General features: G+C 45.5%; 1 protein-coding gene across 6 annotated transcripts in view; it reads right to left on the minus strand.

The window, feature by feature from the left end:
• The window catches only part of LMBR1 (limb development membrane protein 1), a 136,394-nt gene that overhangs the window by 108,325 nt on the left and 11,924 nt on the right, over nt 1-16,145 (minus strand). For 4 of the 6 annotated variants that reach the window (XM_019959376.2, XM_070788489.1, XM_019959375.2 and 1 more), the window contains exons 2-4: nt 4,944-5,016; nt 2,452-2,491; nt 60-199 (exon numbers count right to left, since the gene is read on the minus strand). In XM_019959376.2, the coding sequence (XP_019814935.2) occupies nt 60-199; nt 2,452-2,491; nt 4,944-5,016 (253 nt within the window). Of the gene's footprint in view, nt 1-59; nt 200-2,451; nt 2,492-4,943; nt 5,017-16,145 lie in introns of those variants that run through there. The other 2 variants (XM_070788490.1, XM_070788491.1) reach the window with 2 other exon arrangements.

Below are 16,145 nucleotides of genomic sequence, written 5' to 3' on the forward strand. Positions count from 1 at the left end.
TATAGTACAGTATAAAATGAAAACACTAATTGTGATTATATTAAGACATATATACTAACCATGAATCAGGGAGCCATTCAGCCACTGAATATAGTAGTTTTGGGGAAAAGAAAGCAGGATTTCGTTGCTGATTATCGAGAAGGGTAGAAGCAAGACTGCTCCAGCCGACACTGCCAGAGTGAAGGTGCTCAGGAACAGCCTGGAAGGAAGGGGAGAGCCAGCGTCAGCAGAGGCCGGGCCGGCGGGGCCGCGGAAGGCGCGCAGGGGCAGGGCCCAGCTCTGCAGCGCTTACATCCCAACAGAGCCAACACGCATCTCGGTGAGTATACGCAGTTGGAAGACAAACGATATACATATGGTCCCAGAAGTTAAACTAGACCAACTCTAAAACTCACCTGTGAAAAGACCCTTAAGTCTACCAAGTGGGCCTAAAGCAGACAGAGACTGGAGACAGCGTACTTCACACATTTATGAAGAATAAATTGTAGTCTCATTCCTCTTTTAAATTTAAGTATTTATTTCACAATTGCATTTAATTAACAACGCTGGCAATATATGCTAAGAGCAATGCAACAGCTGTTTCAGGTGAAAAAAATACTTGTGAAAACAGTATGAAAAACGACTTAAGCTAAAATGGTTATTTCTGGAATAAAAACTTACAAAGCCATTGGTCTACTATCTCTTAAAATAGGTAAAGGTTAAATAAACTATATAATAACTTGTAGGGAACTATTAAACAATATTTAAAAGATGATTTTGTCATTTTTTAAAATAGGATAGCTCAAAATGTGTAATATGAAAAATGTCTAAAATAAAGTTGAAAAGCACAGACAATAAATATAAACCACGCTCTCTCCCATCCCTCTCCCCCAACATGTACATTTTCACACAGGAAAAGAGGTACATTAAAAAAATCTAGCATAATATATAACAAGTCCTAGGAGAGGGCCCATAAGGGGCTTTCACTTTCTCAGTTATACACGTCCAAAATGCTTAAAATTTTAATATCTAATTTTTAAAGTTTTTTGAAGACTAAAATGACACAGGAAAATGGAACCTCACTCACTAAAATTAGAGATGAAATTTTAATTTAATATCCATTCCATTAAATTTAATGTAGAAAGAATGTGAAAATACATGTAAGAAAAAAAAAAATCATACTAAATGCTCAAAACACATCTAACAGAGTAACTTTGAGGCCAGTGCCATCTTGTGGCAACCAAGAGAAGTGTTTTCCTACTTAAAAGCCAAAGATAACCTCCCCTGTTTAGCAAATGACTGATAAACTTTTTAATGTAGACATATGATACATGTCAAAAATACAATTCAACTCAAGCACAGGAGTAGGCTTACCAAGCGGTTGTGCTGGATGCACAGCCTGTTTGCTGGGAGAAGTGGGGCCCCATCTCCATCCCAGCTGCACTGCCAGCTCAGTCACCTACCCCCAGGTGACCTCCCGTGACCTCCTCTCTGTCCTCCGCCTGTGACGGCCACCTCTGCTCCCTCCTTCGCACCCACAGGCCCCGCCCCCTGGTCCTGCACAAGACTCCCAAGCCATCCTCCCGAGCCCCCCTGGCCATGACAGGGCCCACACACTGTCAGGCTCACCCACCCTCCTCACAGGGAGCAGGTTCTCAGCCTCCATGTGTCTGGGCAGTCGGCCCTCTCCCTTGGGGCCCCTCTGCGTCCCGTGCCCCATGAAGCCTTCCCAGCCCCTCTACCTCCTGACCCTCAGCACACTGGCCAGCAGCCCAGCTGTAGAGGCCCACCGTGGCTCCCAAGTGTAAAGCTAGGAAGTGTACATGACCAAGGAGCAAGTGTATGAGGATACACAAATGGTTTTGAAATCAAAAGTTACCCAGAAATCCTGAATATATAGTCACCATAAATATAACAGTGGACCTTACATCAAAAACCTTCTAGAAGGTATTGTGACTGGCTTTAGAGATACAAAACAGGGTCATACCATCTGCTGCCCTTGAATGGCTAGGAGAACTATCCATAAAACGCTGATGCCGCACCGCTAAATGCCAACAAGGGGGCCTCAAAGTAGGGCCCGGGGTCAAGCCAGAAAATGCAAACATGGTGACTGCTTATACACCTGCAGAAAAGTGTTCCTCAGAACTGAAGGCAGTTCTAGAAACACTGCCTTCTGAAATGGAGCAGACTGACGACAAAGCCAACAGGACTTCCTGGTGCGGGCTGAGAGAGGCTAAGGGATGACCAAGACCTTCTGTTGGCTCCTTAAGCAGCAAATTTCAACAGATAATCAGTCCACAAGTATCCATGTGTTTGCTTACATGTACTTTCTTAAAAAGGCTGCTGTAATACTTTAAAGTTGTTGTAATACTTTAGGTGAATTTTTTCCATATTTCTGCCCAAAGGGCAGTATTAATGAAAATTCATGACTCTAGAATTAGAAACACGAGAACTGAACATTAAAATACATACGAAATCCTGTTGACTATGGCATCTTCATCTTCTTGTTCATCTGCAAAAATGTTCAAGGCATTAATATTTTTATCTTCCAAGAAAATGCTTCATTAATTTAAAAAAACATAAAATATAAACCTGAAGAAGCAATTTTCCAACTCTAAATCTCACTAAATCAGATAGGATAGAATATGGTTAAAGAACAACAAGAGTCTTTTGACTGATCAATCCTGATTAACAAAACTCCCATATATAAATCAACATCTTCCAAATCTTTAGTGCTCAGGGAAATAAAACTCAGTATAACCTTGGAACCACATTCAAGTTGACTGTTATACGAAGTCAGTGAAATTGCTAATGAATGAAATTTTCTGGTTGATAATGTGTGTTAGTAGCTCGGCTGTGTCCAATTCTTTGTGATTTTGTGGACTGCGGCCGCCAGGCTCCTCTGTCCATGGGATTCTCCAAGCAAGACCACTGGAGTGGGTTGCCATTCCCTGCTCCAGGGCATCTTCCTGACCCAGGGATCAAACCCGGGTCTCCTGCATTGCAGGCAAATTCTTTACCATCTGAGGTACCACGGAAGCCCCTGGTTGATAATAGCCAAAAAAAAATTTATTATAAAATTAAAATTCAGAATCTTAGAACTCACACACTTTTCTGTCATTTCAGCCTATTGTTAGTAATGGTAAGAATGAGGATTTTACCCCAAACCACCCTGTACACCACTGCCTTGACACCGCATCATTCTGTTCCAGTTACAGACAGAAATACACGCGCTTTGTGTCTCTTTCAAGGAGCAGATGGCCCTTGCTCGGGTGCTTCCTCGCCCTACCCTCTCCCTCTCTCGTGGCGGTTGGCCATCTTTTTAGTCCTCCCACATAATCTTACCAGCTAAGGAGACTATGATCCAATTACAAAAATATTACACAACACCCCAGCCCTTCTTTCTCCTCAACACCTCACTGGGGGTGTCCTCAAAGGCTCTCTGTGTGGGGCTCTGGAATTCTGAGTAGCCACCTGCTTCAGTGACAGTGGCGTATTTGGGCCATTCTCTTAGTCCAAACTCTTAATTACTGGCTGCCCAAAATACTTCTATAACCAGAGAGACCACAAAGTACCATTGTCACAATTAATTTTTATATTGTTGTACCTACATTTAATCAACCACAAAATCTTGAAGAGTGTTTTAATAGCTTCACATCCATTTCAGTTCTGTTGCCAACACTCTACCAACCAGCTCCAGGGTCTTCTTTACTCTTCTGTGATTACTCTAAAACATGTCTAATAGATCTCCTGTTTTCCTGCTTATCATCCCCTAATTTCCTCTAAAACAATGCATGGTTCATTCCTTCTCTCTCTCTCCCTTGTTCAATGTACATAATCTATGAAGCTTGATGCCAAGACATCTTTTAAAGGAGCTAAGACACTGTCTTGGATCCCAGTTCTTCAAAATTTTGAGAGATTAAGGAATCCAAAGAGTATTTCAGTGCAGTCACAAAGCCAAGCAGTGCACTACAGCAAGCACTATTTCCTGATTTCTTTAAAAATTCTTAAAGTTTAATATGATAACATAAGGAATCTTTAATATATGAAATCTTTAAATATTCACATGGCACCTACGATTAGCCTAGCATCACAAGCAGAAATCTTAGATTTCAAAGAAGTAGCTCAAATTTAACAGAAGTCAGTAAAGTAACTAGTTATTTTATTTAAAAAACAATGGTTAGTTACTTACAAAACTCTGGCATAAAAATCTGTATTCATTTTAAAAAAAGATATAATGGTCCCTCAGTGAGATAAGGATACATATGAAAAAATAAAAGAATAACATAATACATAATTGAATGTTAAATGGTATTATGCATGTGTGCTAAGTCGCATCAGTCACATTGGACTCTTTGCGACCCTGTAGACTGTAGCCCACCAGAATCCCCTTGGCTCCTCTATCCAAGGGTATTCTCCAAACAAGAATACTGGAGTGCCATGCCCTCCTCCAGGGGATCTTCCTGACCCAGGGATCGAACCTTGTCTCTTTACATCTCTGCATTGGTAGGCGGGTTCTTTACCACTAGCACCATCTGGGTATTATGGACACTCTAAAGTCTATACCACTTTAGAAAGAAACAATATTCTGGTAGTGAGAGAAAGAATGGGGTAGGGGTGATGGGGATGAGTATGCTCAAATTCAGAGCTGAGGAACCAAACATCCTCATAAACTCTGGAATTTCCCAGACACTGAAGAGCCCTGGGCTATTCTTAGTTGAATATAAGAATGAGGATAAACAAGGGCTCAGGGCTAAGAAGCAGACCTGGGTCTGACTATTGACCCTGCAAGTAGTCAGATTCCCTGGAGGTTATTTTCAGTGCTCTTAGTATCAGGCAACTGCCTGCCGCAATCACAGGCATAAGGAACACACTAACCATGCTGATGGTGCCGTGTGGCCATGGAACATGTCTAGACCGCATGGCATTAGAGTCAAAGCGTTCATTAGCGTGTGTCTGCTTACCTGATTTTCTCTTGTATCTTGTGATGATGAAGTAGGAGACAATGTAGAGTATGGCAAAAATAAGGAAACAGATCTGAAACAAAAAAATGTAACACATTTACTTTTTTTGCATACCTTTTTAAGTAAAACAAAATAGATCTTTGGTATTTATAAGGAAAAAGAATTTAATCTATTACATAGTAAAAATTTTAGCTAATAAAAAGTATTATGAAGTATTAACTTATACAAGCTAGTCAGCTCAGTCTAAACCAATGGACGTTTTTCTTTTCATAAACTGACCAAGTTGTTTTAAAACCATGGAACTATTGTTAAGAACGAGACCATCACTGACAATTTTGAAAAGTAAACTCATGAGATGCTACTATCCCCACCAAATATTAAAACACACTCTGAAGTTTCAATACCATTTAAAGAGTAATGCTGGCACCAAAACCTGACAATCAATGAGACAGATTCAATTATAGGAAAATGTGGACTTCCCTGGTGTTACAGTGGATAAGAATCTGCCTGCCAGTGCAGGCGACACGGTTCGATACCTGGTCCAGAAGACACAGGTGCCATGGAGCAACCAAGCCCATACACCAGCACTGCTGAGCCCTCGCTCTCGAGCCCAGGGGCTGCAAGCCCTGAGCCTGTGCGCTAGAGTCTTTGAGGCACAGCCACTGAGCCGCGTGCTGCAACCGCTGGAGCCCGTGCCCCGGGAGCCCATGCTCCACGAGAGGAGCCACCACGATGAAAAGCCTGCCACAACGAAGAGCAGCCCCTGCTCACTGCAACTAGAGAAGCCCATGCAGAGCAACGGAGAGCCCCACACACAACCAAGATCAAAATAGAATTTGTTTTAATTTTTTTAAATGTATGTACCATGGTTATACATACAAGAGGCCTCACACATCAATGTGGGGTGAGGATTATTCAATAATCACACCACATATCAAAACAAACAGCAGTTTCACAAAAAAGTTTTTCAATATTAAAGTCCTTTTAATTTCTATCTTATCTAGGGTATGGCAGGCAAATAGGATGGGTGAAGGAATGGCAGACCTCATGTCAGTTACCGACCAAGTGTGCTTGAAATAAAGGCTTAACAGAACTGTGGACCACACCAGAAATGTTTTGAAGACTCTCAAATGAAACCATTCCAGGGGATGATAAAGCTGAGAGATGTCCCTTGTACGTGGGTTTCTGAAGAAGGGCTGGAGGCCATAAGACAGAGAACGACCTTGGACTGGACAGTGCACAGCCACGGAGCAGGGCAGTGACATGATCCCACACACTGCAAAGGGTTCAGTCGAGTCACAGCGTGGAGACTCAACCAGAACGGGAGCAACAGGGCAGGGAGCACAGTCAGGAGGCACTCGGTGATCCAGAGGAGAGGTCACGCAGACTCTGCAGTGCAGGTGACGAGGAGGGAGGCTTTGAAAGCAGACTTGACAGGACTTGCAGGGCTAAACATTGGCTTCTTGGCCTGAGAAACTGGAAAGACAGAGTTGCCATTTCCTGAGTCAGGGAAGATTACAGGAGGAGCAGTTTGGGGGTAGAAATAAGAAGTAGAGTTTACACTGTCTAATTTGAAACATGTATCATTCACTCAGGAGAGGAGCGGTGGAATGGGCAGTTGGATATAAAAATCTGTGCAGTCCAGTGGGAGGGTCCAGGCTCGGAGGAAGAAAAGACTCAGCAGCAGGAGACAGTACTTAAAGCCGTGAGACTGAGTGAGCTTTCCACTGTAGTGGGGAGTGCAACGCAGAAGAGAAGTCTGAGAACAGAGCCCGGGCTCTCCAGTATTTAGAAGCCAGCTCAACAGAAGGAAACAGCAAAAGCTGATGGAGAAGCAGCGGTAAAGACGAGACCGATGTACTAAAAGCCAAGTGGAGAGTTTATCCAGGAAAACAGAATTATCGACTGTGTCAAATGCTGCTAACAGGTCAAGTAAGATGAGGACTGAGAACTGACAGCTGGATTTAGCAACATGGAGGTCATGGACGACCTTGACAAGAGCGGCCTTTCTGGAAGGGTGGAGACAAAACCCTGACTGAAGTGAAATGGAACAAGAAGGGAGAAAAACCGGAACAAAATGGAAGTAGTTCTTTTCAGGAGTTTTATAATAAAGGGCAGCACACAAAGGCGATGAGAAACAGACTCCTCAGAGGGGTTTTTTAAGATGAGAACAGTTACACAATTGTTGGAACGATCTACTGCTTACTCACTGATGCAGGAAAGGCAGAATCTCTGAAGAAAGGCACTCAAGCTGAGGGGCCACAGACACAAATTTATGCACAGTGAAGGGAGGAGGAGAGGCAGGAGCCGAGGGCATCCGAGTCCCGCTGCAGGCGGCAAGGAGATGGCGGCGGCAGCGCGAGCAGCTTCTATTTTCTCAGTGAAAGAGAAGCAAGCACATCAAATGAATTGCCCATGAGGGTGGGACAAGACATACGCACATCACACAGGATAATCGGAGGTAAAGGCAGTGGAGAAACACCACAGAAGTGGTGTTTAAAGTTTAAACAAATGTTTAAAGAAATGGTCTTTAACGTTCCAAGCAAGCCCAAGCCTAAACTCGAAGCAACACAGGAAGCCTGACGATGCTACACAACGTGAGATGAGAACTTGATCCTCAGATGCTGAGGCAGGTGTAGGCTGAGCTCCCATGAACCATCACAGGCATGATGACTCTAACAGGTACCTGTCTCGCTGTATTCTCCCTGTTCAATGAACCCATGGTAGGCAAGGTGCAAGCAGGGAAGCTGGAAGACAACTCAAGGACTTGCAGGAACCGCAGACACACTTATGCTCTCCTGACTGGCAGAGCAGCCGCAGCAGCAGAAGTGCTGTGCCCTCTCCGCGTGGCTGACCCAGCGGACACGCCGTAACACGGCCATGACATACCACAAGGGCTTGTTCAGGTGGAGCTCATCCACGCTTTCAGAACAACAGTGGCCAGCGGCCAGGTGGGCCCATCATGGTGTGTACGCGCAGAGCTGTAAGTGAGCTCAGCTGTTACACAAGCACGTATTTACAAAACATGGGGCCAGAGAGCCTGACCACCGCCACGGGGCCAACTGCTCTCTGCCTACATTCCACCCCCTCAGGGTCTCTCACTTCACAATCTACATGCAGCCTATCTTCCGCAGTCTTCCCCTAGTGAGTAACCCGGACCTTACAGGACACGGCCTTCAGAGTACACACTGCTCCGAGTCTGGGACGGGCCTCCACAGGACACCTCTGCACCAACCAGCCCACGTTTGTATCCGTGTACATAAGCTTCCCTTGTAGCTCACTTGGTAAAGAACCTGCCTGCAATGCAGGAGACCCAGGTTCGATTTCTGGGTTGGGAAGATCCCCTGGAGAAGGAAATGTATCCCACTCCAGTATCCTTGCCGGGAAAATATCATTTACAGAGAAACTTGATGGGCTGCAGCCCATGGGGTCGCAGAGAGTCGGGCACGACTGAGTGACTAACACTTTTCCCAGAAGGGGCCCCTCCCAGCTCAGGCCCCTTCGGGTCTTCACACTTTCAAAATGGGGTCTCCCATGCTATCCCTCTACTTCTCTCAGTAAGGACCCACTAAACCCTCCCCAGGCACCGGGCCCACTCCTTCACCTTCAAAGAGGGGATTTTTGCAGCATTCACAGCTCACATCACGAGTCTGTATCCTCGGGGTCTCAGCCCACATGGCGAGCTCGTGTCCCCACCCAGTCTCTCACTGCAGGCATGACATTGCCTTTCCACTCTCAGCTGTACCATGGGCCTCACTAACAAGCAGGGATATGCAGTCTCGTAAAGTCCCACAACCTCTGTTTGAGTGAGGGGTGAGTGGTTATAGACGCCAACCATTCTATTTCGTCCCCAGAACAAATGATACATACTGTCCACCCCTATGCTCCAGGTTCACAAAAGCCATGCTGCCAAGGGCTCCCCTTGCCTTTGCCAAAACCATTTACCCAAGTCGACCAACTCCAGCTGAGTGTATGGTCGATACATCGTGAACTCAGTCACACTGGGGGCCACTTGAGGATGCCCCCTCGAGGATGCCCCGTGGGCCACAGGCTTCTCATGCTTCCCTTTCTGCTGCACCACGGGCCTCACTGCCAACCAGGGACCCACAGGTTTCACAATGCTCATGGTCGTCGTCGCTCATGACTTCCCTGTCAGAGGAGCTGGGTCCTCAGGGCCATGCATCTCGTGCCCCAGTGCACGCAGACGCTGCTCCATTGAGTCTCTGCAACTCATGCAGCTGTGCGGCATCACAGAGGGCACCATGCACACCCACCTTCAGGGCGGTTGGGAAAATCCACCTCAGACTGCCAGCGAGAGAGTTCACTTTAGGCAGGCTGATGAGGAGTCCACGCGGAAGGCCCCTTTAAGGAGGAGGCGGACATTCTTTCTTTTTCACATTCTTTTGCCTTAGACACGTAGGCCTCGTAGGCAGCAGCATCTCTTGTTCAAGGACAGGCTTTTTTGGAACTCAGAACGTACGTTAAGGGAGGAAGTCTGGGTAGAACTGCCACAGCCTTGAGCTCTGGGTTCACCGGTTCCTTCTGGCTAATCCTGTGTTGGTGTCATCCCAGGATGACATCCCAGGATGACCCTTACGGGAAAGGGTCTGGGCAAAATTTTTACAGCCTTCAGGTATTTTTTCTATTCTCAGCAGCTAGCAGAAAAGTACATAATGCTCTGCTTAAACTAGCAAGGCAGGTAATCTTTCTACCCCCTTATGTCTATGTCAGGAGCTTTTTCTGTCACTATTACTTAAATAAAATTTCTACTACACAAAGCTCTGAGTGACTGAGACTGTCTTTGGTCCCAGAGTTAAATCTTCTCCTTCGGAGACAACAAATTGGGTGGAAAACTGTTCACCGCACGTGTACGCTATCATGACCATCTTGAAGGTTCGTCCGGGATCCCAAGACAAGGTGCAGCTATCATCTTGGGGGCTAAGCTATAAGCCACCACCGGCAGCAGTCCACGCCACCTCGTTGAGCAAACGGGAACTCCCCACCTGTAACACCTTTTTAATGGTAGCCAGTGAGCCGTCCGCTACTCCCCTGTCTCCCAGCAGGGGCTGTGCCAAGAGGGCCGCGGCCACCTGGTGCCACATCCTCTGTGGCGGCCACTGGCTGCCTCCATCCACTGCAGCCTCAGGCTCCTGCACCTGCTGGCTGTCCTGCTGACCATGCCAACCGTCTCGCTGTTCACACTGTGTGCTGAACCCAGGGTAGGCGTGGCGCGAGCAGGGAAGCTGGAAGGCAACTCGAGGAGCTGCGGGAACTGCAGACAACAACCACAGGCAGCCACGCTGGCCCTCCTGTGGCTGACCCAGCTGTATCGCAGCCATAGGGCGCACAGGGCTCTTCAGCTGCAGCTTCCACATGTTTACAGAACGCAAGTGGCCCGTGACCCAGCGGGCCATCATGCCGTGCCTGTGCAGTGCTGGAAGCGCTGGCCTGTTACACAACCATGTACTTACAAGACGGGGCGAGAGCGAGGGGCTGTGGGCAGAGAGCCCAACATCACAACCTGGCCAGTCACTCTTTCCCTACCATTCCCTGTTCTCTGTCCTCCCCTTTACGGCCTCTACTTGTGGACTTCCACTTTTCACCACCACTCACTCACTCTCCCAACCACTTAGCTCACTTCACACCCACTGACCAACTCAAAGCACTTCTGGCAGCAGGCAGCGATGAACCAACAGCCAAATCACTCTTCATGATTTCACATGCCCTCTGAGCAGCACCCTGACATCAGCGATCTTCCTTCTTTTCTGACTCTTCTCCCAGACTCCACCACTAACTGGCTTCCCTTTTCCCGCCAGCCTTTAAACATTCTTCTGCTCTATGATTTCTGAGTAGAGCCAGAATCTTCTCCCTGGGTTTTAACCACCAACCCTCAGAAACCCCTGGACCACTGTTTGAGAACCACTGGTTGGTTTAGGGTATCAGCAAGAGTGAGTGAAAGAATGGGCCATAAAACCCAAGTGGGTTGGGAGAAAAGTGAACCCAAGTGACGGACAGGAGTGGACATGCCAATCCACTGAGGTTCCTGGGAAAGAAGCAGCTGTAAAAAAAGGACTTGCCCAAGGAAGCTGGAAGACTAGCAAGCCGTGATTAAAGCATGCTGCTTTAGGATTTTTTAAATTAGTAAGTAAAGCTGGTACTAGAAGAGTAGTCTCAGGAGTCCCAAGATGTCTGTGCAGCAAAGTGGTAGATGAGAAGTCATGAACGTTAATGGACAAACAGAAATCAAGGAACCAAGATGCATGGCATGAGATAGACAAGACTAACGGAAAACAACCCCTCTGAGAGCAGAGTAAGGCTAACAATTATAAAGACAAATGGACATTTTACTACTTTGGAAATAAAAGTTTCTATGAATATAAACTGTATCAGACTGGAACAAAACAGTCACAGAACTAGTTAGACTATTTCTCTAGCTCCAAAGACGGGACCAGGAGCAGGTGCTCCTTCTCAAATGAGCACATCTTTAGCAGAGACAGACCCGCAGGGACGCGTAAAATGAGAACAAGGCACGCCGGGGCCTCCTATTCTCCTCCCTCCAGGGGGACAAAAGGAAACGCCTAACTGAAAAAGGGGGCACCGCAGCTCCTCACCTCGAAAGGTGAGGCATGCCGGTAGAAAGGGAGAGGGCGGCTCCGAGGGCCCTCTGAGAAGATGGAGCTCCTCTCCCCAGACAGGGAAGGGAGCACAGGGCTAGCCGAGCCTGAAGCAGCGGCCTGCGCGCCTCTGCTCTCTGCCAGCCGCCCCACAGCAGCCCCCACCGGGGCCCCACGGCCTCAGTCCCTATGTTGAGCAAGAATGGCCAGGCATCTGGAAGCTGAGTTCCCAGTCACGGGAAACCTAATAGAGGTATTCCTAAAGTCTGCTTTATATCAACTTCAGCTTTTGGAAAGGAAAAAAAAAAGTGAAAAGCAAAAATCTCCTTCAGCTCAGCATGTCTTACTGAGCTATACAGAGGCGGTGTCCACCCCAACCGTGAGCAGCCCCGCCAGCTCCTGCCTCCCCGGGACCACAATCAGCACCCCGGCACTGAGCCAGCGGCTGTGCACGGTGTCCGTGAGTATCTGCGCTTCATCAGTTTATTTTGTGTGTCTGTGAGCAAGTGACTGCTTCTCTGCTCTGTGCCATTTCAGCTTAGGAAGGCTTTCCTAGGACGCTCTTCTTTCACATGTTTGGAAAAATCTATAATATTAAATTGTTACAAGCAAATATACTTAAATTCCAGGTGTAAGATTTGAACCTAAATTCAAACTAGTGCATCAGAATCAAACTGTACTACAAGTTCTTTATTTAAGACTGATGGGCTTCAGCTAATTTAAGATGACTACAGGAATAAACATCGTCAGAGTGATGGGTACAAATGGCCTCAGGGAGAGCTACCACTGAAGGGTTTCTAACAAAACCCTGGGGGAGGAGACAAGTAAACTGTAACTAAGCCAATAATCACATTCTCCAGCAGAGCCAACAGACCTGGCCTTATCTTAAAGTTGCAAAATCAGAAATCAGAGATGCTTAATATCCTTTAAGTGAACCAAACAATAACTAAAATTAAAATTATAATTCTTCCAAATTACCTTAAGAGCCAGACTATAGTAAAACACAAGAAAACACAAATAGTTACAAAAATAACAAAGATGAAACATATTAAAACCATAATTGTAAATAAACTACTAAAAGGAAACTCAGATTAAGACACAGCTAAAATAAAGTGACTCAGAGGGATGAAAACTAAACAATAAACAGGGACACACCAAGCAGATGCTAACCACAAAGAAAGCTAAAACGTCACATTCTTGTCCCCTCAGACAAGGCTGCATGAAGACAAAAATTGTTAAGACAAACTGGGGCACTCTGTCAACAATGGGATAACCCATAATGAGGAAATAATCTTCATGCACCAAAAGGCGCAGCACCAAAATACCTTTTTTAAAACTAAATGGCAACGAATAATAAAGCACTACTTTGCAAGCATGCTGAATCACTTCAGTCAGTCGTGTCCGACTCTTTGCAACCCCATGGACTGCAGCCCGCCAGACTCCTCTGTCCATGGGATTCTCCAGGCAAGAGTTCTGGAGTGGGCTGCGACGCCCTCCTCCAGGGGATCTTCCTGACCCAGGCACTGAACCAGGTCAATCGGCATTGCAGGCAATTCTTGACTGAGTCACCAGGGAAGCCCTAAGTGCCCCGTATTCTAGCACTCCACTTCCCAAGCCCCTCACAACCATGAGAAAATTCTGGCTCCGTGGATTTGCCTATTTGGGATATTTCATAGAGAAGAATCATACAATATCTGACTTTTTGTGTCTGGCTTCTTTCACTAAGCATGTTTTCAAAGTTACTTCATGTTGCAACATGTATAAATACATCATTCCGTCAGACTTTTTATAGTAAAATAAACCCCTATTTGATGAAAAACACACTGTATTCTTGTTGCTAGCAGCCACAAGCATTCTGTTCAGATATACTTGAATATGTACACAAGGGTATATGCACAAAGATGTTTATTGCTTCACTGTAATTGCAACAAACCACCTTTCAAAACAGAGAAGAGAAAACGACCAGTGCTCTAGTTCCACGATTAATCTGAATACAAAACACACGCTAACATCTGCTCTTCTAACAGTGACTAACGAGGCCTATCACGATAAACTGCCCAATGTCTTTCAATCTGTGCTTCAACAAAGAAGAATCAGTATTTCCTCACAAAAAAATTACACTTGAGACATTTAACAAGGAGTAAATATTCCCTCTCTCAAGATTAACGCAGCAAATTTCTAGTGCATTAATGTCATCTACAATATTACATTTTATTACTTGTTCTTGAGATTTTTCAGATTCTATACATTCTTACAATGCAAGTCAGGAGCAAGAAGTTCTTTAAATCCATCCTGAGACCCGTCTGAGAAAACACAGAGGAAGGACAGTGTTACCTGTCCTCCGGGCTCTTCCTCCACTCGTAGCCCTTCTCACCACACAGCCTCCCCCCTGAATCCCCACAAACCCCTCGTTCACAAGCTGGAGCACAGCAATGATTTCTACTGAATGCTTCATGGAAATAAAACTGGTCTCCTAAATCTCCTAAACTATGTATAATACTTACTATATTTTAGGCATATTGGGAGTACTAACACAAATAGGAACGATCTTGACAATCTCCTGAATCCTGCTGAGTGCCTTGATAAATATTTTTTAAATAAACTGAGTAAATCACACCCCCTTCCCACTGCTAGTTCCTCAGCCTCAATCAGGTATGCTCAGGGAAGAGGGAAGACACTCTGAACTGGATGACAGGTGAGAGTTTAGATGAGACTGGACTCGACTGTTCAATATGTGAAAGTGACTATAAAGCTGTCAGATGAGCCCCAAGTTGTCATCGGGGTACGGTACAAAGATCCAACGTAGTACCGCTGCAAGCAGCAGGGGGAGAATACTCAGCTTCTTTATAGCTGTTTCCTAGACACCATGTTACAAAGCAGAGACATCACTTTGCCGACAAAGGTCCATATAGTCAAAGCCATGGTTTTTCCAGCAGTCATGTATGGATGTGAGAGTTGGACCATAAAGAAAGCTGACCCCCGAAGAATTGATGCTTTTGAACTGTGGTGCTGTAAGGAGATCAAACCAGTCAATCCTAAAGGAAATCAACCCTCAATATTGGAAGGACTGATGCTGAAGTTGATGCTCCAATACTTTGGCCACCTGATGCAAAAAGCCGACTCACTTGAAAAGACCCTGATGCTGGGAAAGACTGAGGGCAAGAGGAGAAGGGGGCGATGGAGGATGAGATGGTTGGATAGCATCACTGACTCAATGGACATGAGTTTGAGCAAACTCTGGGAGATGGTGAAGGACAGGGAAGCCTGGCGTGCTGCAGTCTATGGGGTCGCAAAGAATCAGACACAACTGAGCGACTAACACTTTTCATAGGTATTTTATGATATTCTTTACCAAGTTGAGGAAGTTCCCCTCTACTTCCAGTTTACTGAGAGTTTTTATCATGAATGGATGCTGGATTTTGTCAAATGCTTTTTTTGGATCTACTGATACCATCTTATGATGTTTCTTCTTCAGCCTGTTGATGTAAACAACGACATTAAGTGGTTTTTGTAGTATAATTCCAACAGTGTATAGTTCTTCTATACACTGCTGGACCCCATTTACTAGTATTTTCTTGTAGGATTGTGCATCTATGCTCATGAGAGGTATCAGTCTGTAGTTTTCCTTTATTGCAGTGTCTCTGGCATTAGGGTAATGCTGACCTCGTAGAATGAGTTAGGGAGTTTTCCCTCTGCTTCTGTTTTCTGTAAGAGATTGCACAGAATTTATATCGCTTCTTCCTTAAATATTTGGGAGAATTCACCAGCCAAACAATCTGGCACTGGTTTTGGAAGGTTAACAGCTGATTCAAGTTCTTTAGCAGATACAGACCTACTCTAACTATCTGCTTTTCCTTGTGTGACCTCTGGCAAACTGTATCTTTGAAGGAATTTGTTCATTTCATCTAAGTTTTCAAATCTGTGGGCACAGAAATGTTCATAATATCCTGCAGTATCGTTTCAATGCTAATGGAATCATGTGCAATGGCTGCTCTTTCATTTCTGATTCTAGTAATTTGTGTTTTTCCTGTTTATCTTAGTTAGCCTCAGTTCAGTTCAGTTCAGTCACTCAGTCGTGTCCGACTCTTTGCGACCCCATGGACTGCAGCACGCCAGGCCTCCCTGTCCATCACCAACTCCCACAGCTGCTCAAACTCATGTCCATCGAGTCGGTGATGCCATCCAACATCTCATCCTCTGTCGTCTCCTTCTCCTCCTGCCTTCAATCTTTCCCAGAATCAGGGTCTTTTTCAATGAGTCCGTTCTTCACATCAGGTGGCCAAAGTGTTACAGTTTCAGCTTCAGCATAAGTGCTTCCTATGAATACTCAGGACTGGTTTCCTTTAGGGTTTCTTTTCCTTTCCAAGTACTTCAGAGCTTCCCAATTATATCTGTGTTACTGATCTGCAGTTTAACTGGACTGTGGTGTGAGAGCAGACACTGTGTGGTTTCCACTTTTAAGGTGTGTTATAAAGCGTGGTGCATCTTGGTGAATGTTCCATGCGAGCTTGAGAAGAATGTACACTGTGCTACTGTTGGATGAAGGAGTCCATAAATGCCAATCAGATCCAGCTGACCGACCGTATTA

The sequence above is a fragment of the Bos indicus genome, chromosome 4 (assembly GCF_029378745.1).
Source record: "Bos indicus isolate NIAB-ARS_2022 breed Sahiwal x Tharparkar chromosome 4, NIAB-ARS_B.indTharparkar_mat_pri_1.0, whole genome shotgun sequence".
NCBI lineage: Eukaryota > Metazoa > Chordata > Mammalia > Artiodactyla > Bovidae > Bos > Bos indicus.